This window comes from Formica exsecta, unplaced genomic scaffold (assembly GCF_003651465.1).
Source record: "Formica exsecta isolate Colony F162 unplaced genomic scaffold, ASM365146v1 scaffold236, whole genome shotgun sequence".
Classification (NCBI taxonomy): domain Eukaryota; kingdom Metazoa; phylum Arthropoda; class Insecta; order Hymenoptera; family Formicidae; genus Formica; species Formica exsecta.
Window position 1 is genome coordinate 1,087,095 of NW_021849640.1, and position 21,945 is coordinate 1,109,039.

Sequence of the window (21,945 nt, forward strand, 5' to 3'; positions counted from 1 at the left end):
TATAAAATACAGTTATATATATAATACAGTTATATATTAAAGAAAGTACTGGTTGCTTATTCATTTTTACAGCAACTTCGGAAGAACTATTCGATTCGTTAGTCGGCAATTCTTCTTTGGAAAACCAACAAAAACCTAATATAATATCCTCGTCCGGGGAAGACTCTCCTGTAAAGTTTACGCCGCCTAAAAAGGGTAATTAACGTTTACTTTGTCAGATGACTAAATAAAACTTATTTTATATAATCGTTACACCCGTATTCTTTTATTTTACAGCACCTGCTAAGAAGAAAACCGAGAACGACAAAGGAATGAAAAGAAAGGCGAAGAAAAAGTCAAAATCGTCCGAAGATTCCGACACGGACGAGATATTTACTAAGCAAACTGTAAGTGCGGTAGCAGTTTGAATCGAGATACGTTTGTTTTGCGAGAATTTTTGTCAATTTGAAATTCTTTTCTTAGCAGACGAAGAAGAAAAGAAAGAAATCTGATTCCGACGAAGACGTGGTAACGGATGATTCGCCATTACTGCCGCCACGCAAGACAGTCGGTCGAGTTCGGAAGCCTATATCTTACGCGGTCAAGTCGGACGATGAAGACTCAGATTGAACGTTGTCTTGTTCGCGCCTTGCCGAAGACGAGTGTGATCGACTAAAGTATAGTTTAAAGCGTAAATCTATCAAAGCAAGGCGAATGGGATCGTTATGAAGAGACAAGTTTCATCACACAAATTTAGAAAGATTTTATCTTCACTGAGAATGTCGGTCGTGACACTAGTAGTAATTTTACGTGGAGTGCGTACTGGAATCTGCCAAACGCGTATTAAAAATGTTTGTCAAAGTATTTAATCGAATTATAACTCGGAAGATTTACTCGAGCGACATTCAAATTGAGGTCTTTTTGGAAAAAACACTTGCAACCTTGTATATATAAGTTTACTACTCGAATATGCATAGTGTTGTAAATGCGAGTAGAGTTTCGCGTAACTAATAAACGCTGTGGACGGCGCTACAGGACGTATAGGTGTATTCAGAATATTCACACGAATCTCATCGCGTGATTTGAGTCCTTCCCAAAAAGTTTGTCTATTAACGAAGATTGTATATTGTGTTATATTTATGATATATCAATTATTTCACATGTTTAATGTCGTCCTCTTAAAAAAAAAAAAAAAAAAAAAAAAAAAAAAAAAAAAAAAAAGTTACAAAAAAACACGAAATCAGTTGAGAAAATACGTGGCTCATATCTTGCGAAGAGAACGTCCAGCACTGTCTACGCTAGATAGATTAATTAGCACCGCGCATTGCGAAGGGAGCGGTCCTTTCCAGAAATCACGATTATCGCACAATCGTTGCACACACAGTCGTGTTACACTTCTCGCCGCCGAAATCTCATTTGTCTTCGGTAAAACTTGAATAAAAAAGAGACGTATACTGATCCCGGAAAATGTTTTATAAAAAATGAAAAGAAAGAAAAATATGAAATATACACAATTTTTAAATATATTTTTACATACGCGTCACAATATGGTTTTTTTTCAGGTTATCTAAAAGACTAAAGAAAATTATATATACACAGCGGTAAATGTCTATTATACATATATACATAGAACGGATCTTACGGCTAATGCGGCGCTCAAATATCGGTTAAGCGAAAACTGTCGGACGTTTTATTTTTAACTTTATACTGACCACACGTAGAATAAAATAAGTTCACTTCGTGCTCGTTTTTCAATGTAAGTAACAAAGAAGTTTGTAGATTTTAAAATGCTGAGCGCGAGAGTCCATACGATATAACAAGAACAGAGAATCGTAATTGAAACTACAGTCAGGAAAAAGATCGACGTGAAGAAGCGATAGCTATAATTAATTTCCCTGATATAATTAGGTTCCTCCTCCTCTCTTGTGTACAATTGATATTTTTTCGCAATTATATAATTCATATATGAAATTGAGGAATAATTGACTTTCGCGGTTATTGGTGTTCATTAAAATTCAATTTCTGACTGTACATACATCTACTAGCTCTGTGTAATCGTTCATTCGTAGAATAAGAACAAGAAGAATTAATGATTGCAATTAGCGCGGCGATCTTGCACTTGCTAAAGTGAGTATATCTTAATACAGAGAGCAGATTATATAAATTTTCGAAACCACTGGACCATATCCCTTGCGCGCGCGCGTTCTCAGTCTAATCAATACTTTGTATATCTTCAGCAATTTTCATTTTTATATAATTCGCATACACGAAATAGGTATATATATCAATAAAATGTTTTATCTTTTTAGACTCGGTAATTCATTGTTTAACATGTTTGTTTACCAGAAAAGAAAAAAAAACGGAAGAGGAACGAAAAGCAACGAGGGGTAATACACACCGTGAGAGAGAGATGCGTGAGATTTATATTTAATTAATAAGTTTACTAACTTTTTTTTTAAATTATACACAAATACGTAAATTTATTGCTATAACATTTCATACACCATCCTCGACGCAATTCCAGAGTTTCTTTTATTTCTCTTTTTTTAATTTTATCTTTAGGAAGATCGTGACTATGCCGACACGCAGGGCCGATTGAAAAAAAGAGAGCAACGTCTATTATTATGATATTCGAAGTGTGTAGTGTAGATCGTGGTAATATCTTAATCGATAGGAAGGTATCTTTTTTTCTTTCTATTTATGCTCGCAGTGAAAATAATTACAGATAAAAAATTTCTCTATTCCCCTCCCCCTCCCGTTCCTATCTATCTCAAATACTCATGCAAGTTTATCAATTACCTTCTCCCGTGTGAGGGATCCTACAGATATGTACAAATATAAAAACCTTCCTGTCGCAAAGTACACGAGCATAGAGTACCTTAATCATGGTAACAAAAAAAAATATTCAAGATATTCGATATGGCATGAATACTCATTAAATTATATCTTCGGACAATTCTCTTAAGGCCAGTCGTAACAATTTTGAGAGAAACAAGCTCTATATATATTCAATTTAATGAAAACGATATAATCGGAAAGATATGCGAATGACAAATTCTTTCATTATTTTAAATATTTACTTCTCCTCGCCATCTCTCTCCTCGAAAAAAAAAATATTTTTAAACATCTACATCAGTTATAGAAAAAAGAACTACATCGAGCAATGACGCAAATGATGCCATTTCGGAATTGTATCGTAGGGAATCATCGGTAGATATGCTTTGATAAAAGAAAAAAAAATGCATTTGCAACTGCGTGTCTTATTTTTCACGAGAAGTAGGATGCGGGATGTGGAAACGGTTGGCATTTTTTCTTTTCTTTTTTTCTTTTTTTGTCAAAATTGAAGCAGCGGATCTAAGTAGTAGTAGACTCTCTGTTCAGACTTGTAATTGTATTCTCCTCTCTCACCACACTTTTGCCAATCACATTGATGGTATTGAGCCGTCATCAATACCTGGTGCCCACATTGTATCAACAACTGACGCAACACTTTTAACAACACACACACTCACTCGCTCTCAGTCTCTCTTTTTTTCTCTCGTTCGCTCTCAACGCATTCCGTTTCTCCTTTTTCTCTTTTACTCCCAGAAGCTACGGCTCGTCGACGGACGCGACTATAATACAAAGCAAGGGCACTTGATAAAATAACTTAGTCTTCTATTTCATAATTATCTATATATAACGTACATATATATAAAACAAATTACGAGTAAAGAAATAATGATTGGGTCGGTATAGCGTTTCACGGCTCTCTTATGTTAAAAATTTGCTCTTTTCTTTTATTATCGTTTTTTTTCAACCGTCGTCTGATTAATTAATTAATGTGCCTAGCCGTTTCCGCGAAACTTGCTCTATACACACATTTGGATCCGTTTTCTCTCTCTCTTTCCTTTTTTCTCCCTATCTCTTTCGAGAAAAAAGGGGGAGAAGAGAAAGGAGAGGAGACAAAAGAAAAGAGGAGGTAGAGTGAAATAGGGAAAACATAACGCACGGCGCGCTTCGATACTGCAAATCTCGTCGCGGAGTTTTAAACCATACACGCGTGAAAACGGTTTTTTTCTTAAAGTGATGGTGATAATAATGGACTACAATCCTATAATATTTTTCACTTTGGGAGCACATCGCGATTCTCTCTCTCTCTCTCTCGCTCTCTTTCTCTCTGTCTTTCTTTCTCTCTATGCTCACTTCGCTCTTATTCTCTCTTTTTATCGGACTAATCGTTCCGGCATTATAGATATAAAGCCCACTCTCGTTTCGGAATAGGAACAACCAATCAAATCTCCTTCGTGTGTAATCGTATCGTGTATATGTTTTGTGTGTGGATGTGGATGCGCGTGTATGTTAGTCGTTATTAGTCATGATACAGGTAATAATGTTAATATTCGAATAAAGTAACATGATACGCAGGCCAAGCATTCATGGAATGCCGGAAACCGGCGCCGGAGGTCATGCGAGGATAGAGCCACCACAGTTGTCTTCCCACTGTCAATGTTTGTCGTCGTCCTTTTTACACCATATATATATATATATTATGTCGGATTTATTAGTTTTATATATATATAGTATAAATATATACACTCACACTAATTTTAACAATCCTCTAGCGTTCATTCATGCACACTAAAACGCCAGGAGAGAGGAACGTTGTCTTCGTAAAAGCGATTGCTGCGATTGCTCCGATTGCTTTTCTTGGTTTCTTCCTATTTTTTTTTTCTTATTCTTCGTTGCTTTCTTTATTTCATCAACTTGATTTTGCTTCCACTCGGAAGAATTCTTATCGTTTTATCTGTTTTATTTATAGTCTCTCTCTCTCTCTCTCTCTCTCTCATACTCTATTTCCCCCCTCCCCCTTAATCTAAGCGTCACTTTAACTCATAATGACTTATCACATGTTATTTTCTCGTTCGCACGCTCGTTCGTTCTTTCTCGCTCTCTCGTTTCTTTTAAACACTATTATCAAGTCAGCGCACTGTTTGATACAAGGAACGATAATACAATTGAATATTTACGAACACAACATTGTTTCTTGTCATGCTGAATAATGTGGCGTGGCTTGTAGAAAGACGCAAGCTCCTGGACTTGCGGATGACCAGTCTCGCATCTCTCTTGCAATGTCCTATGTAGTCGATCCTGTAAGTATAGTTGTGACGGTGTGGTGATGGCGGTGGTAGTTGTGGTAATAGTTGTGGTGATGGTAGTGGTGGGTGGTGGTGACGGTGATAGTATCCGGCTTTAGTATTTACAATTGATTATAGTAATCGTTATTTCCCTAAGATGAGAGATGATGTGCACAGTCCGAGCGCTCAAGATTTGGCATGTATTAGTATATATCGAGGATTTCGTCCTTAGTCCTTCCTCTCCACTACGAACTGCTCGACGCGTTCATACCACTAAACATGCCGATATTGAACGAACTCTGCTGCTGTTGTTGTATCTGCTGCTGTTGCTGTTGCTGCTGGCTGTTCGCTTGGCGGCCATGTTTTGGCACTGGGGGTTGCAGATATTCGTGTCTAGCTAGTGTTAGTACGTCTATACGCTCCTCCTTTCTATACGCTAGGCAACTTCTTATGAAACTCTGCAACAACAAATCGTCTCGTTGTAGAACGACATGACCTTATTTCTGTAAACAAGAATCTGTACTGTCAACGCTACCTTTGCTTCGTTACTGACGGTCGGTTTATTCGCAAACTGGACTTCTGTGGCTTTCAGTATCGTATTCTCCTCCAAAATGGTGGCTTGCGATTGATTATGACCAAAGGGCTGCAAAAATAATAAAAAAAATATTCGCATTTCCATTATACTCGCGAACGACAAGCGACGAATTCCGTATGCGATAATTATATATCACGATAAATACCTTTTTACCGTATAGGCATTGGTAAAATATAACTCCTACACTCCAAACATCAACCTTGGACGATATTTTAGGAGGATTTTTGCCAATGACGAAACACTCAGGAGGTAGATACCTATAGTAAATATATAAGTTTGATAATTTTCAATAAGATCTTATGATTAATGCACAACAAAATAAATATTGGACAGTGGAAGAAAAGCACGTACCAGTAAGTACCTGCTCCTTGGGATGTTAAATCCATTCCGTGATCTGGATTATAATTTTCCTCATCCATAACTTTACTTAAACCAAAGTCTGTGATTTTTATTTCGCCGCACACGTTACCTTCGGTTAACAAAATGTTGCCTGCAAAAAGCATATCAAATGATAAGATTTCATTTGCTTGTCTACTCTAAAAACAAAAATAAACTATTTCGAAAAGCTTGTTCTCGATAAAGGCTCTAATATCTAAAGTTTACCTGGTTTTAGATCGTAATGTATGACTGGGGGTTTTATTTCATTGAGGTACTTTAATGCCGATACAACTTGCATAACAATAGATCTCGCTTCTCTCTCGGGTATAGTCTTATGCTGAAATAAAAGGTTTGAGAATATAATAATAAAAACACGGTTATCTCGCTGAAGTGAAAAGCTCGCGTAAAATGATAATTAAATCATGTGTACCTGCTTGAGGTAAAAATCTAAATCATGGCCATCACAATATTCCAGAACTGTACAAAAGGAATTGGCATCAATTTCAAATACATCATATAATTTTACAACTCGAGGATGATCCAATGCCTTGTGTATATTATATTCTCGCAATGCATGCCTGTCGTAACAGAAAATAATAAATAGAAGCATCCTTTTTAAAAGCGCATCCTTTATTAAAATGTCCTTTTATGGTAATTAATTCTTATTGTAATAATTAGTGATAATTTGAAAATACTCACTTTATGTAATTAGCCTTCTTGTCTTCTTTCCAGTCTTTATTTAATTGATGCACCTTACAAGCCACATACCGTTGCTCCTTTAAGTCAAATGCCTATACAAAAAAAATCGCGTACGATACGGGTAAGAATAAATAAATTAAATATTCTCACGCTTGTATACAGATTAATATAATTAATGAAACAAATAGACGGAAATGTGTTTCGTCACCTTATGCACTTCGCTGAAACCGCCCTTTCCTAATAACATTAGCAGAAGGTAACGTTCATTCAAAACAGGATGAGAGTTGAATCTCGATTGGTCCTCGTTGTGAATACGCTTCAATTCTCTGATGTGTAGGTTCCGCTCTCTTTCGAGCTTTTCCATTTCTAATTGTAGATCCGCGTCTTCTTTCTTCAACGCGCTTTGTCTTAACTGTAGACACATACACAGACACATTATCACAAGCTTGAAAAAAATGAAAATGTCGAGATATCTTGAGGAAAGAATATGATCGCGGTGCATCGTGATGTACCTTGAGTATTTCGTCAGCTTCATAATACTCCTGCCACGTATACGACCCAGGTACTGCATCCGGCTTCAAAAACGTCGCCTCAGTGCCGTTATGCAAAGAGGGTTGCGGTTGACTACGTTTTCTGCCGGTTTCGCTGTTCGATGGCCTCTTCTTGAGCAGCAGCTTCTTTTGCTTGTCGATCTCTTCCCGTTCGGTTGCTATTTCTTCTTGCCGTCGAGCGAGCTCGTGAAACGCATAACCGTCGGTCCAATTCTCTTGAAAGGTCGCGCCCACCCTCTGCGTCACGAACTGACCCAACCTCAGTCTATTTTGCATACACTTCTGCCTAGCCTCCTTTTTTTCTATGTTTGATTTTTCTTTTAATAACTTCTTTACAACGTCTATACACTTATTTATATGCGATTTATGCTGTTCAATCAGTTTTTGTTGATTAGCCATTTGATGCCTAAGTTCGTCCGTTGTCTGTAACAAAAGTTCAAAAAAAATAGATATCTTTACATAAAATTTATTTATTATAGTGTTATCAAGATAATATAAAGCTCGCCTGTGTATATCAGATGTGATGTTAAAGAGAGAAGAAGAAAGAGAGAGAAAGAGAGATTACATATTTCATATAATTTAATTCTGACATAAGAATAGTAGAATTTGAACAGATTAATAATCATAATCACAATCATACTTACCCTATTTAATTCGTCAATTTTATTGTTACGTAATTCTAAATCTGAAGAGGCTTGACTTTCAAATTCCTGTATCCTCTGGCAAGTAAGTTCTGTCTGAAATGCAATTCGTACAATTTTACAATAAATGAATTTTACAATATTACCGTAACATCTGATACATTTGTCAGCATTGCTCTTAGTAAATACTGGATATCTTGCTGCACGTAAAAAGAGCATAATATATATAAGCAACAATTTAACGTATCGTCAACACAATTTATATCTGGCAAAGTTGCAACGTATTTGTTCGACAAAGATAACTATCCATTTAATTATATAACACAATAATTTTTATATTTCACTACATGTGTGACTTTTTTTTATTATAGAAAATAAACTAATAAAACTCAGGTAAATGCTGATAGAACTGAAGATCACACACAGGCAGCAAGGAAAACACCAAAAATGTACGCATATGTAAATGATGCTCATGTAAATGCCAATCAAGACACAATCCCAAAAGAATTCTTGGTACATTTTGAAACAGTCAAGGAATATTGGATTTATTAGAACTCAAATGCAATGTTCGATGAATCCCAAGAACTAAATATGCATATGCCAAAGTAATAAAATATGCTTTTAATGCTCGCTTTATGCCTCGAGCGACCATATAATAATTAAGTTTTTCGTTTTCGAAAAAAACACTTAGATCTTTAAAGACAAGTGTATCATAACAAGAAAGAGTGGCACTACAACAAGATAGCCTGTATTTGTACAATAACAAATGTATACAGTGCTACAGTTTGGCCAAAAGTTAGATGATTTTATTGCAAACATTTGACAAGAAATGCCCATCAGATCACACATATATAGGCAAATAGAGGAATCTAATCAATCCGTGTAGCATTTCACAGATTACAAACAAAATTTGTTACAAAAATAGAAAGAAGAAAAGATCAATTAATTTTTGCAATAATATCTTACTGTTGCTACTATCTAATGCACTTATTATTTTGATTTTGCACAAAAGATTGACCAAAGGCAAACTTTTGTAAAAAAAAATTACCATAAAAATCTTTAATTTGACAATTACTTTATCTTTCTCAGTGCACTTTAATGATTAAGAATAATAACAATTTTGCTTATTCCTCTCCCTAGCCCAATGATAAAACTGCCATATTTTGATAGATGTTAATAATATATAGGAAAGCTTTAAGAGAAATAAAAGATTCCATATCTTTATAACAAATTGTCAATTGGTGATAGAGATATTACAACCAGTGGGTCGTTTCTTATAAAATGCTTGCAGATATTACTGAATTTTGCTTACATTTGGGGTGTTAGTCTTCGCTTGCCTGACCTGGCTTGTCCTATTGAGGTTGGTAGGCCTTACCTGCACCTGCTTGCTGACCATCGAGCCCGCAGGTTGTGTCGAAACTGGTGGTGGAGGCGGTGGAGGTTGAGGATGAGGTCTTGGTGGCTGCATCAGTGAAGAGAATTCCGCCACTGAAGAATTAGGTGTTGTTACTTGTGGTGAAAGTAACTGTTGAGGCGATGGTGGAAACTATTGATAAGAAAACACAGATATTACGCATAAATTACAAATCTGTTGCTCCTAAAATATTCTATGTAACATTGATCTTGAATCTTACCATGGGATACGCCTGTTGAGGAGAGGGGCTCTTGGCACCACCATGCCGAATAGGACTATTGCCCAGATGATGCTTTGGGAAATACTCATTGATCTTCTTACTATCAAGAGCAGCAACTGATCTAGCGCCCTTACTCGTTACAGAGCTACTTGAAACACCCCCGCCTCCGTCATCAGCCTTACGTTTCCTTTTTCTCTCAGAAGTAGTCCGTAGTACTTTTTCCGGAGTGTTTGCATCCACCTCCTTATCACTATGCGATGAGCCTAATTGTAATTATAGTTCCATTAGAAACATGCCAGATATCTTTAAACTATAATTTTAATATGTGAATAATTATAATAGATAAATAAATTGTGTTTATCAAAGAATATTTTAACACAAACACAAAGGAGCTTTTTTATTGCTCTTTTTAAAACACATAACTTTATCCTCCAGACAAGTTAGTTGCCCAAAGGACCAGAATATATACTGAGAAAACTAAGATTATTCTTCATACAATTTCTATTATATTCGCGCATCGTCTTCAAGGGAATGATCCCGACTTACCAGTGCTCATGTTCGAGTCTTGACTATGAACTGTCTGACCAGAGTTTACGGTTGTTTGGGGTGCCATCTGAATTTGTGACCCAGCAGACATCTGAAAGCAAAAGGCGTTGCGGCTATAAGATATACCGCGAACAAGTCGCAACGAGAAGAGAAACGGCCACAAGAGAGGAGAGAGAAAAATAATGCAACGAACCAAATAGCGACGGACTATAGTCACGAAGAGCGCCTGTGCGATTTGACCGTTATTGAGGGTAAGGCACGTCGCCACCACATTGTGAAGACGAGAGTCGTACGAGTCGACGAAACGCGGCGAGCGGCGACGAATCCGATCGCGAAAGATAGCAATGACAACGACGGGAGCGAGGAATACGACGGCACGAAAGAGGCGGCTCAACTCCTACTGCTTTTTGACGGCGGCGACGAGAGAGGTTACGCTACGCAAACGGCGAAACCCGGCGTACGACGCTACCAGCTCAACGAGAAACGCGTGTGTTGTTAAAAAGACACGATTCACACTCTAGAAGGAACAAACCTGGAGGGATAGAGAAAGACTTATGAAGCGAGGAAAAGGGGAAGGGATGAGGGGTGCCGGACGGAACAGAGCGGCGCGGAAGGAGGAATGGAGAGTGCGAGAGAGACAGACAAGACAGAGAGAAGAATGGAAACACGTCGAGAGAGAGAGAGAGAGAGAGAAAGAGGAAAGAGCGTGCGTGTAGAAGAGAGAGGACGGACACCTTCCACGACGACTTATGGTGAAATCCCATAGTAATCGTCGTTCTCGACTGTGTGTGCGTGTGTCAACGGTAAACGAAATTTCGCGCACGGTCCTGCCGCAAGAGTGACGGCGGCGACGGCGTGCGAGAGAAATGTCCGATATATACGTTTTAGAGTTATAGAGGAATCACGACACACACAAAATGGAGGACCTTAGAGCGGCGGGGAGGAGGAAGGGAGCGGAAGGGCGACGGAGGTTCCAAGGGGCAAACACGAGCGCGAGCGCGCGCGCGCGCTCGCGCGCGGGGGAGGAGGCGAGCGAGGGAGCGACGAGGGGGGAGGAGGTTAGAGAGGAGGGTAGCGGTCGCGATGAAGGGGAGGGGGAGCGGCAAGAACTTGACGGCGCACGGTCGGGAGAAGTGCACGAGCACGATCGGGGGAACACCACGGGCGCGCACCGCGAGGGGGCAGTTTTACTCACTACGTTGCGCTTCTGAACTCTCTACGGCTCGGGGCCGGCCTCGGGTTTTAACTGACTCTCGGTGTCGCGGCGGTACATATTTTCGTACGCGGCGTCCGCGGCCGCGGCCACCGAGACGTGAGGACGAGAGGAAAGAGGGAGGAAAAGAGAGAGAGAGAGAGAAAGGAATATCAGCGGGGGCGCGCGCGCGCTACGCCTTCGATTAACAGCGTTGATAAGCGAAGGAAGAGAGCGACGACACGCTACGTCACTTTAGCCGGCAGCGGTGCATGTGACGTCGTCGTCGTCGTCGCGCGGCGGTCGCTGGCGCGTCCCACGTTTAGCGATAAATTACGTGCGTCTCCTCTTCTCGTGTTGCTGCTGCACAGGCGATGCGACGCGACCTGCTCCATTCCCGGATCAACGTGCTTGTGCACGACACGCGCCATCGTATGCCATCGCTGTCGCGAGTTACCCCGTCACGGTTTTACTGAACGTCGTTGCGAAACTCGAAGGGAGAGCCCAGGAAGTGGACGCTTGGCTCTGAGAGAAAGTCATTAAGCAATCAAATGTAATTAGATATTACCGTCCGATAATTGTAGTTCCTTTTTTGTTCAAATCGTAGAAATGTCAACATTCTAAAATGGTTTTCATATTTTCATATATATTGCATAGTCTATCTGCGTGTTGAAGTTATTAATTGTAAGAACAATCTTTTCCTTTTTGATTGAAAAAAAAAAAAATCTAGTTTGATCTAATTAATCTGATTATTACGCTTACGATTATTATTATTAGATTTTTATCACGCGCGCCAACTTTGCAGCGTGATCTATTTAGAGATTGATGAGAGTTTTTATTTTTGTCGTGGAACTTTATATATTATTTCGAGACGGTTTTTCAATATATTTATATCTCGATATAGAACCAAGGGAGAGAAAGCGCGCGTGAGATTCATGAAAAATAAATCTTTCGCGTGAAAGGAAAACGAATATCACTATAATCCATATCGCATTAAATATCGCTCATTTAATCAATTACAATCAAAATTAATTTGCTCACAATGATCGAATATGGATTTCTTTTGACAAAAATTAGGGGTTAATACCTAATACTTATCTTATTTTTCATACTTTTATAATTTCATACGAGTCGTGAGAAAAACGAGTTCCATTTCGGCATAATCCTCGAGATCGATTTAAAGGACAAATCAATCTTGGTTTGAAAACTCAAATAGATTATTAATTACAGATTATATTAAACGTAATCGCTTTTTCATCAAGAACACGTCGATCGCCATGACAATCGATGCGCTTGACGTTTGTCACGAAAATAAAAAGAGAGATGCAATATATATGTGCCTTGCAAAGTTACGGGCCGATATATATATAAGGAAAATCGTAAAAGATTAAAATAATAAATTTGCGAGGAATCCAATCTGTATACAGTAAACACGACTATACATCCGCGCATCTGATCTTATATTTCATCGCGTTTCAGGCGCGTACAATTCGCGCCGTTTCGCGGATAATCCTCTAGTCACGTGACACGGTAGTATATCGCGCCTCGACCTCGACTATACGACAATGAGATGCTCGATCCCGCGGATTCCTCGCGCACGAACAAATCCAACCGCGGGAGAGGACAGCAAACTTCCTTATCGATGGATCAGTGGCCGTGCCCGGAACTGGGCTAGAGGGCCGGCGAAGAGAGAGAGAGAGAGAGAGAGAGAGAGAGACATGAATCTCCATCTCTCTCTCTCTCTCTCTCTCACTCTGGTTGTCGGTGCGATCCGCCGTCGAGACGGATGGCATCGCGTTGTGTATGAATGCGCGCAGCAAACAGGCAGATGCGTATGCGCGTGTGTGGTAGTGCGTGCCCGTGTAAACGTATATGGAGCGATTCGCGAGACTCGGAAAAGTACGCCGACATAAATATGTACGTACGTATTATACAAACCCGGTAAACCTCGGCGTACATGCAGACTTTACTTATGCACTTGTGTAACTCTGACAACTTGCCCCCGATATGGCCATAACTGTGACTCAAGGATCGGTCCGTTCACGAACAAACCGTAAATCGAGCAGCGTAGAGACAGAGTTCGCGTCGTAGCCAGCACGCGTTGTATGTACATCTACGAGAGAGAGGCTCTTTTCCTCCCTCTTTCTCTCTCTTTCTCGCGTGCGCCTCGCGTCGCACGAAGTCCGTTCACTTCGTTTCCTCCTGAATGCGCTCGTGAATATTAACGTGCGGCTGGCGCGCCGGGTAAACAGCGGAGACGGTAGCATCAGCGGCAACGACAGCGCCGAGCGGCGTCAATGGAGACGTCGTTAAACGGCATCGGGCGTACGCCTTTTCTCGCTCGACGGAGTTACGAGATCCGCGCGAGCCAAAAACCCGGCGCGTGGACTCGCCTAATCGAAACGGAACTGGAACTGTCCGACCACTGTGTGCCGCCGCCGCCGCTCTCGCATACTACTACTACTACTACTACTCTCTAGCCCCGAGGTTTCTCTCTCTATCTCACTCTCTTTCGCCGTTTCCTCGTCCCTCCGTTCCTCTTACTGCTCTTCGTCGCTCGCTCAACCGCCACCCTTCGTCTCCTTCGCTCCTCTCTTTCTCTCTATGTACGGCAAATGAGCAACGCGCGAGATTCCGAGATGCGGCAAAAGGTGCAACCTCCTCTTCCATTTCCCCGAGAGACCGCTACCACCCCGCATCACACAACAGAGACGGAGAGAAAGAGGGACACTTTGGTAGAATGCACAGGCGAACGAGAAAGGAAGAGAAACAAGGGGGAGGGGGGAGGGGGCAGACGTTGGCGAGCTTGGATGGAGGAGAGGGATGGACGGCGGGATAAGATAGAAAGAGAACCGGCGTGACTGACGGGGGTCCGCGGGGGGTGGCGCAGAGCGGCAGGCAGAACAAGGGGTGCGGGGGTTTGAAGGAGAGGAGGGAATACGACAGGGGGAGAAGGGGAGTGAAGAAGGAGGGAGGCATATGAGACATTCCTTCAGTGAACGGATCGACCGTAGTGTGAGTGCAAGCGAGCCGGTAAAATCGATGTGGCGAAGTGTGGTTGTGCCGCTACAGCGTGCGAAGGGTGCTCCGCTCTGTTGTACTTCCCCCCCTGCCTTTCCCCGCTTCCTCACCGTCGCCGCCGCCGCTGCCGCCGCCCCCTTTCGTCTCCACCGACCCTCCGAAATACGTTTCCCGTGTGTGATCCGCGGTTCCGCCTTGCGGCGTTACTTTGCACCCTGATGTTGTATCTCGCGGAGAAGCAAGCAGTTTGGGTTGGCAAACGACTGCCTGCCCTTTTTCGCTACCATGTTCATTTATCCCGCGAGAAAAGAATCTCACTCTCTCTCTCTCTCTCTCTCTTTGCATACAAATAGTTTTATAAAAAATGCAATATCTTAGAAACTAACCAGAAAGGATTATAATGCCCGAAGCTGCGGTCGGTATCTGGGTGATTTTGACAAAGCTTAGGATGTGTATTTACTACTAATAATAGCGAAGAAGTAGCTTTTCAACAGATTCATAAACCGTATAAATCGTGCTCTTCGAAATCCAGCAGATTGAATGAGCTTCGGTTTGCGGATCAATGTGAAAGCAAATAGCGAGGTAAACTATATAACAGGTATTCATCGAAAGATAACGGTTCTAAAATTGACAAAGAAGATAGTTACCAACAAAGAGAAAGTTGGAGTCTTTCTGAGTATCAAACCTTTTTCCTCCTCAAAAAAAAAAGAAAAAAATCAGATATGTTTTATCAACCTATATAACTCGCGAAAGATTATAAAAAAAAATAAAAAAGTTCTAGCTCTTCTTAATTGATCGATAAAGTTCTCGGTTTCTCACTGCAGCCATATTGGATTATGATGTCAGCATACAATTTTGAATTTTTGTGTAGTATACTACATTCGAGATATATTAGCTACTTTCGCACATTTCATTTTCGATAACATAAATCGATAAAATACGTGGAAGACTTTTCTATAAAGGTCAATGTTCAATAATAATAAATAGTTGAAAATTTTGATCAATTGTTATAAGACACATCTTTGCTGGAAAGCTAAGGAAAATGCCCGAAAAATGCAATCTATAGATAGCTTGAATTATACAATCGCTTAATAATGCAGAAAACAATTAAAAAGGGAGAATTTCCGAGGGAGCATCCATAGGGTTTTTTACTAGATTGACCAATCGGAGACACTGGCAATCGTATGTTACTCGTTTTTAACATGCACAAAAACTAGTATATTTAGATGTATAATACCAGAGAAAAGAAGACTCGCACATAATTTTTCCGACGACTTAATTTAATATTGCTACAGCGAGAGGGGCTTAAGAAAGAACATGCAGCATACATGTCGATATATATAATTATATTCTATTTTCTAAGTGGTAGTACTATATTAATTCGCATATTCGATGTCCAATCAAATGTATGGTATTTTGCCTTATAGTATTATATAAGGATCTAGAAGGCTATGTGTTCGTGAACGTGATGTTAAATAGAGGTACGTGCCATAAGAAAAAGCTACGTACTCATTGAACGATGCAAATTTTTTTCTCTTAACGAATATCTGTTCGTCTGACTTATAGTAGTATTCTTTAACGATCTAACAAATTTAGCTTCTCTGTAGATAGCAAAAATTTCGAAATTATGGCATTTGCATCTTCTCGGAAATGCGCCCTTGTCGTGATTCCGCTCGTTACGTTCCTGTGAGATATGTCGTGCCGACGCGTGCTTTGGCCTGTGCGAGGGCGTATTATAGCAAGAGAGACGCAAAGGCCGAACGAAGTGGAGGGGAAGCAAACAGAGGGGGACGGAGGGAAAAGGAGGGGGACATACAAGAGGACGGAACGCGGCAGAACGGACGAACATAGCAGGTCGAGCGACCGAGCGAGTCTGAACTGGGATGTACAGTGGTATCAATGAAATTGATAACGATTCTAACGAATTCATGCGAAAAGGATATATCATGTCTCGAGTAAATACGTGTGAAATGTGTGATGTAGTGTACAGTCGGAGTCATTTGTGTACGAGATTGTCAAACGAAAATAATCTCGCGGAGTAGTGAATGATCGAAGAGTACGTTTCGCGGGTGAATTAAAGGGAGATTAATGAGGAGCGATTTCTGAGTGGATATAATTAAAGATATCTATCTGTGGGTCGCGAATAAGGAACGTAAATTTTTTTTCTTACAAAAATGATGTATAAATCGGAGCATTCAAAAATTTCGATTATAGCAAACATGCTAGTTCTTGTTTAATAGTTACTTACATCCGATAACTTTCGTATTCTCGCGACAAGTGTTAAATAAATTGGTGATGAACTTTCCGATAAAGCATGACAATAATATACCACTAATTCTTAAACAATGTCCCTATATTATTTGTATCGTGAGTCTTTGATCACTGACGCGATATATTCAGGAAACTCGAGAGAAAGTAACGACGCCATTCACGCAAAAAGCAACCAATGATAACGCCATTTTAACGTTGTGCAGTGTCGTGAAAATTCAAAGTCAGCGCGGATTGACTGTCTTCTCCAGTATTATGATCATTTACAACGTTGCGACAATGACATTCAATTTTCGCAGCAATTTGCGCCGTGACATTCGACATTACGTAGAGACATAAATAACACGTTAATGTCGCGTGGAAACGAGTCTTAAAAAACTGGAAGTGATTCTGATTGAAATCTAATGTAATCAAAATCGTTCAAATGATAATAACTTTTACGCGATAAATTATCATAGTGTAATTCGCGTGAGAAATTAGTTAACATGTAACATATCTCTCGATTAAATTAAATATATGTAAAATAAATATTTAACATTATCATCATTGTTTTATTTCACCTGTCTAATAAACGACAAGCGACATCCCGTTTGCCCACAACTATCCACATAACGACCGGTTTTATACTGGATTGACAGGGAGTCGGAGAGAGTTCTCCGTGAACAATCGGGTGTTATCCATGTGGCATAAATCCAAATCCGCGAATAATAAATTTAACGGTTCGATAAGAACGAGATATATGCGATTCGATATCAACGTGATACTGACCGCGCGAGCGATTGTCGGCGTGAAATTTGCGGCCAAGAGCGGGTCGCCATTGCATCGGCCGGTAGGTAGGTTTTCAACAACGACACATTTGCGAAGAGCGACAGAGTGGCACAGAAATTTCTCTTTCCCACCTTCCCTCTTCCCCTTCGTGCACCGTTTTTACACCGTTATCGATACGAGATACGAGTCGACGGGCAACCTCGCGCAGCGTTTCGGAAGCAGCGAACGACAACGTCGCCCCGTCGAGTCTCCTCTCTTCCTTTTCGGAAGTCTGCTTGCTCTCCTGCCTCTGGAGCCGGGAGGAGAGAACCCCCTTCCTCCCTTCCTGTCCCCCTCCTCCCCCTCGGGCACAAGTTCCATGGAAAATGAGCGCGATCGTTTCCGTATGATGGCGTTCACGTCGGTGTGTCGAAGACAAATGTCGGGTGTGATTTCGCGATTTTTATGCCACCGTGGCATATTCGATATAGAATCGACATGTATCAAAGTTTTTCTTACTTAAATAGCAATAAGAGATTACTATTATGCGATAAAATAAGAAACGTGTGCGTGTGTGTGTTTTGACATTTGAAATTATACTTGATAGTATAAGTTATTAATGTATTCTCTTGCCTAATGGCAATGTAACAGTCGATGTAACTTGGCAAATCAATCACAGTATTCTTCGAATGATTGCTGTGTTCCGAGAATTTCATTCAGTTAAAAATATTCAGAAAGCCAATTTGCGATTATAGTTATATATTATCAAGTCAAGTTGAGGTATTAGACAAAACGATCTTTAATCTCTATCTTTCATTAAAAATACGTGATCAATTGTGTATTAAATCTTTACCGATTAATTTTTTAATAAAATAAACAAAATGTTAATTTTTAAACGAAATTATATGTAATGAAATTATTGGTAAAATAATTTTTCAACATAAGTATATCAATTCATCGTATCGCATACGAGGTAATAAACCTCGCATAAAAATTACTAAACATCTTACTATAATAATAAATATAAATATAAAAATATTAGAATATTTTAATAAATTTGTAAATAATAAAACTCTTAAAAATCTAAAAAAAATAATTATACCATATTCAGCTAAAAAAATCAATGTAAAACCCCCTCTAAAATATTCAATATTAAAGCCTGAAACAAGTTCAGATTCCCCTTCAATAAAATCTATAGGACTTCGATTTAATTCTGCTAATACCCTAATAAAATATATTAAAAATAATGGATAAAAAATAAATAAATATCACACATAAATCTGATAATTTATAAAATCTAAAAATGAATAACTCTCTCTTATAATCATTAAAATCAAAATAATAAAAATAAATATGTAATGAATGCATAAGTTCACTAACAATGCTAAATGAATTGCAGTGTAGTGTGAATCACTTGACATTCATTTGTAGAATGAATTGGAACGAAGTCATTTCAAAAAATAGATGACGTTTACGGTAGTCGAGCCGGCACATAATAATTATTCGGCGTGACGTATCATTAATCAATTAAAATTACTCCTTATTCGCTGCTCGATATATTTTGATACTGTATATCCAGCCAATACGCTCATTCAAAAGATATCCTAACAATTTTTACATCCTGTAGAATTTCAGAATAATTGAGAGGAAATCCGGTAAAGTACAAGCCGGCACGTGGACAAGGCGTACTTCGTAGAGCCGTTGCTTCGTTCGCGTTGCGACAAGAAACGATTGCGGCGTCTCGAGTGCGCGGCCTCCTAGACCTTGCAATGCCGCCGCCACTCGATCGTAGAAAACACAGTCGGTGTAGCGGCGACGGCCGCAGCGGAGGAGGCGGCGACAAGAGGCACGACTGTCTGACGTGATGGCAACACAGCGCCCCCCTCCCCTACTCTGCGGCGGGATCTCTCGCGCGGTTTTCCCCTCCTCGCGCTCCACGTCTCCTCCCCACCAACGAGCCCCCAATAGGTCGCACACTCATTAGCCCAGTCGCGCGCGACTCCCCCTCCCACCGCTCCTACCAACGGCCCGCACGTTGCCGAGCGATCAGCTGGTCGGCCACGCGGCGTTGCCTCGTTGTCTTGGCTTGCGCCGTGCGCGCCAGCCACGCGGTTTTCTGTGTACGTCGCTTGAGCGAGTGCCGGCTGACGCGAGAGGAGGTGCGCGTGCGAGCGCCCGCGCACGTTACACTCACGAGAGGTTAGGTTAGGTGCTACCCGGCGCCCCATGTAAACGGCGCGGCGGCCGACACGGTGCAAGGACGCGTTCGTGGCCGGATTAAGCCACATTCACACGGCGTTAATTGTCAGGCGCCGTCTCGTCACTCAATTAACATGAGACGAAAATAACAGTTTTACCTCGCAGTGCTTTACACATTTATAAATTTATGTTTTATTAATGTCAGAGCTAACATTTGTGAGATTTTCATTTTCGACAAATTTTCCAAACCTGGAAACATAGAGAAAAACTATAGTGTCTCGTGCATAAAGTTCATTACACATTGCTAGTTGATGGTACTAGCGAACGGCCGGAGAGCGAGCGCGATAAAAATGCTTATTGTGAAAGTTACGACATAACCGCGCAGGCTGGTTGGCAGGTCAACGGCACGGCACGGCTTCTACTAGCAAAGGAAATGTTTACGCGCAAAAATATATGATCGATGAGATCTGAAAAAACGATCGTCGGGATAAAGTTCCATTTCGACCTTGAACGCTGATTTATCGATCTCGTATAATATTGTATTCTCTTTCTCTTTCGTTCCTTCGTCTCGTTCCTTTTCCTCATAACATGTAATATCGGACGTTTAATTCACAACGCAATAATTACTTGCATTCTCGATGCATTAACATGGCTACAGCGAAAAGATCACGACTCTCATTCCTCAATCCAAATGTCATGGATATGTCAAACTTGATTTCTAAATAAAAATTTATATGAAAATAATAAAACACAAAGTCTTAGATTATTTAAACCGTTAATCAATTTTGTAAGTTTGGTCTTATATGTACATATATTCATATTTTTTATTTTTTATATCAACAACTGCAAAATGTCTATAACTGCAAACAGTCTTACGCAGTGTACGTAACTTTTATTCGGCAAAGCAAGCATTCGAGCAATAAATAGTTTCGTCGCGGGGAAACGATGTCTATTCTAAGAACAATAGCGACCGCTTTAGTGATGATTTAATGGCGAGAACAAGGCCGTGTGAGAGAGCATCATCGCGAGTCGTCGTTCGCTTTCGTGCTGAAAAGGAGCGGCGCGAGAAGCGCGACGCGAGTCGGGAGGAACAAAATATCGACACTCCGATACCATCAGCGCGTATATCATGAGCATTCCTTACTTTGCGAGGCGATGACGACGAGCGGGAGTCCTGCACCGAGAGCGGCCGATTGTTGTACGCCGAAAGTACGAAGATTGCCGATCGTGCGCGCCCGAGCCTCGCCGATGGTCACCGAAGATGGTTGGCACTAAGCGGGTGCGCGACGACGAGAACGCTCATTGTGAAAGTTACGACATATAACCGCGCGGACTACTCCCGCAGGTCAACAACGTACGCGCGATACGATCTCTCCTTCTCCCTCTCTTTCTCTCTCTCTTTCCGCGCGCACGTCTCTATCGTTGACGGTGCGCATTAAGCGAGACGTAACGCAGATTTCTGCTCCACAGTTAAGGCCAGTTTACGCCACGCATGATTTACAGACAAGAGATACTTTCGTAAATAAAATGTTGAATGCAAATGAGAATGCAATTTTGTAAAATTGACAAATCGGCGTGTTTGGCGGAATAACACGATGGCAGATAAATAACAGGAAGCCGTATAAAATCTACGACACATCTCCATTTGGAAATCGGAGCATATACGGCGGCGGTGGGGCTATAGTTAGTCTCCATAATGTATCACATCGCTCTTTTGTACGACCGCGTTTAAAGCCCCGTATCCACGAGTATAAGACGAAATTTCCAGCGGCGGCGCAACGTCGCCTCCGTTCAACATTTTTATAACTCTTTAGCGTTACGCAATAGCGTCGCGTGACATAGCAAATGTTCGTCGGCACAACACGATCTCTTAGGTGCCTGTTAATACTTTGTACCCAGAGACATTTAATTTTTTTTTTTTCGAGATCATTTATTCATAGAAAAATTACATTTATCGGAGAATCGCCGTTCTCGTATAAACTTCTTCGTATTTTAAGACAAAGAAAAAGAAAGGGAAAAATATTTTCTTACCATAGCTATACGTGTACGGGCTCTCGAGTATACATCGGAACGAATCTTACGTAAAGCAATCGCTTTCATAAATAAGCAAAACTTGCAAGATGCGGACAACTATTTCAAGACCGACTTTTATCGTCGCGTATTTGCCTGGAACAACTGCTGACCGAGAGATAAGGCTTATCATCGCAGCGATGCAACATTGTCGGGCGCGTGTTGTGTTGTTACTCGACCGCGCTCTATGACAAGCAACACGTACTGTGCGCGATCTGTCGACACAAGTATGTGTTCCTCTTGCGAGAGGTGAGGGGCGTACCGCGAAGAAAGGCAGGAAGGAATGAAAAAAGATGCGATCTCGGCAT

At 40.7% G+C, this 21,945-nt stretch overlaps 2 protein-coding genes across 20 annotated transcripts in view; one reads left to right on the forward strand and one right to left on the reverse strand.

Moving 5' to 3' along the window:
- Positions 1-2,285, forward strand: part of LOC115235855 (DNA topoisomerase 2) — a 9,902-nt gene extending 7,617 nt beyond the window's left edge. For 2 of the 4 annotated variants that reach the window (XM_029807905.1, XM_029807907.1), the window contains 3 exons: positions 73-195; positions 277-386; positions 463-609. In XM_029807905.1, coding sequence (XP_029663765.1) covers positions 73-195; positions 277-386; positions 463-609 — 380 coding nt within the window. Of the gene's footprint in view, positions 1-72; positions 196-276; positions 387-462 lie in introns of all 4 variants that reach the window. The other 2 variants (XM_029807908.1, XM_029807906.1) reach the window with 2 other exon arrangements.
- Positions 2,286-2,680: 395 nt separating this feature from the next.
- The window catches only part of LOC115235857 (serine/threonine-protein kinase tousled-like 2), a 46,432-nt gene continuing 27,167 nt past the window's right edge, over positions 2,681-21,945 (reverse strand). For 7 of the 16 annotated variants that reach the window (XM_029807914.1, XM_029807912.1, XM_029807911.1 and 4 more), the window contains 13 exons: positions 10,141-10,231; positions 9,595-9,857; positions 9,273-9,506; positions 7,964-8,056; positions 7,281-7,742; positions 6,977-7,180; positions 6,769-6,860; positions 6,500-6,647; positions 6,295-6,406; positions 6,043-6,181; positions 5,837-5,948; positions 5,632-5,739; positions 2,681-5,554 (listed from right to left, as the gene is read on the reverse strand). In XM_029807914.1, the coding sequence (XP_029663774.1) occupies positions 5,342-5,554; positions 5,632-5,739; positions 5,837-5,948; positions 6,043-6,181; positions 6,295-6,406; positions 6,500-6,647; positions 6,769-6,860; positions 6,977-7,180; positions 7,281-7,742; positions 7,964-8,056; positions 9,273-9,506; positions 9,595-9,857; positions 10,141-10,231 (2,271 nt within the window). In that variant the 3' untranslated portion in view covers positions 2,681-5,341. Of the gene's footprint in view, positions 5,555-5,631; positions 5,740-5,836; positions 5,949-6,042; positions 6,182-6,294; positions 6,407-6,499; positions 6,648-6,768; positions 6,861-6,976; positions 7,181-7,280; positions 7,743-7,963; positions 8,057-9,272; positions 9,507-9,594; positions 9,858-10,140; positions 10,232-10,333; positions 10,795-10,874; positions 11,057-11,335; positions 11,355-13,257; positions 13,775-13,876; positions 14,018-17,389; positions 17,409-20,711; positions 20,881-21,598; positions 21,830-21,945 lie in introns of those variants that run through there. The other 9 variants (XM_029807915.1, XM_029807923.1, XM_029807926.1 and 6 more) reach the window with 9 other exon arrangements.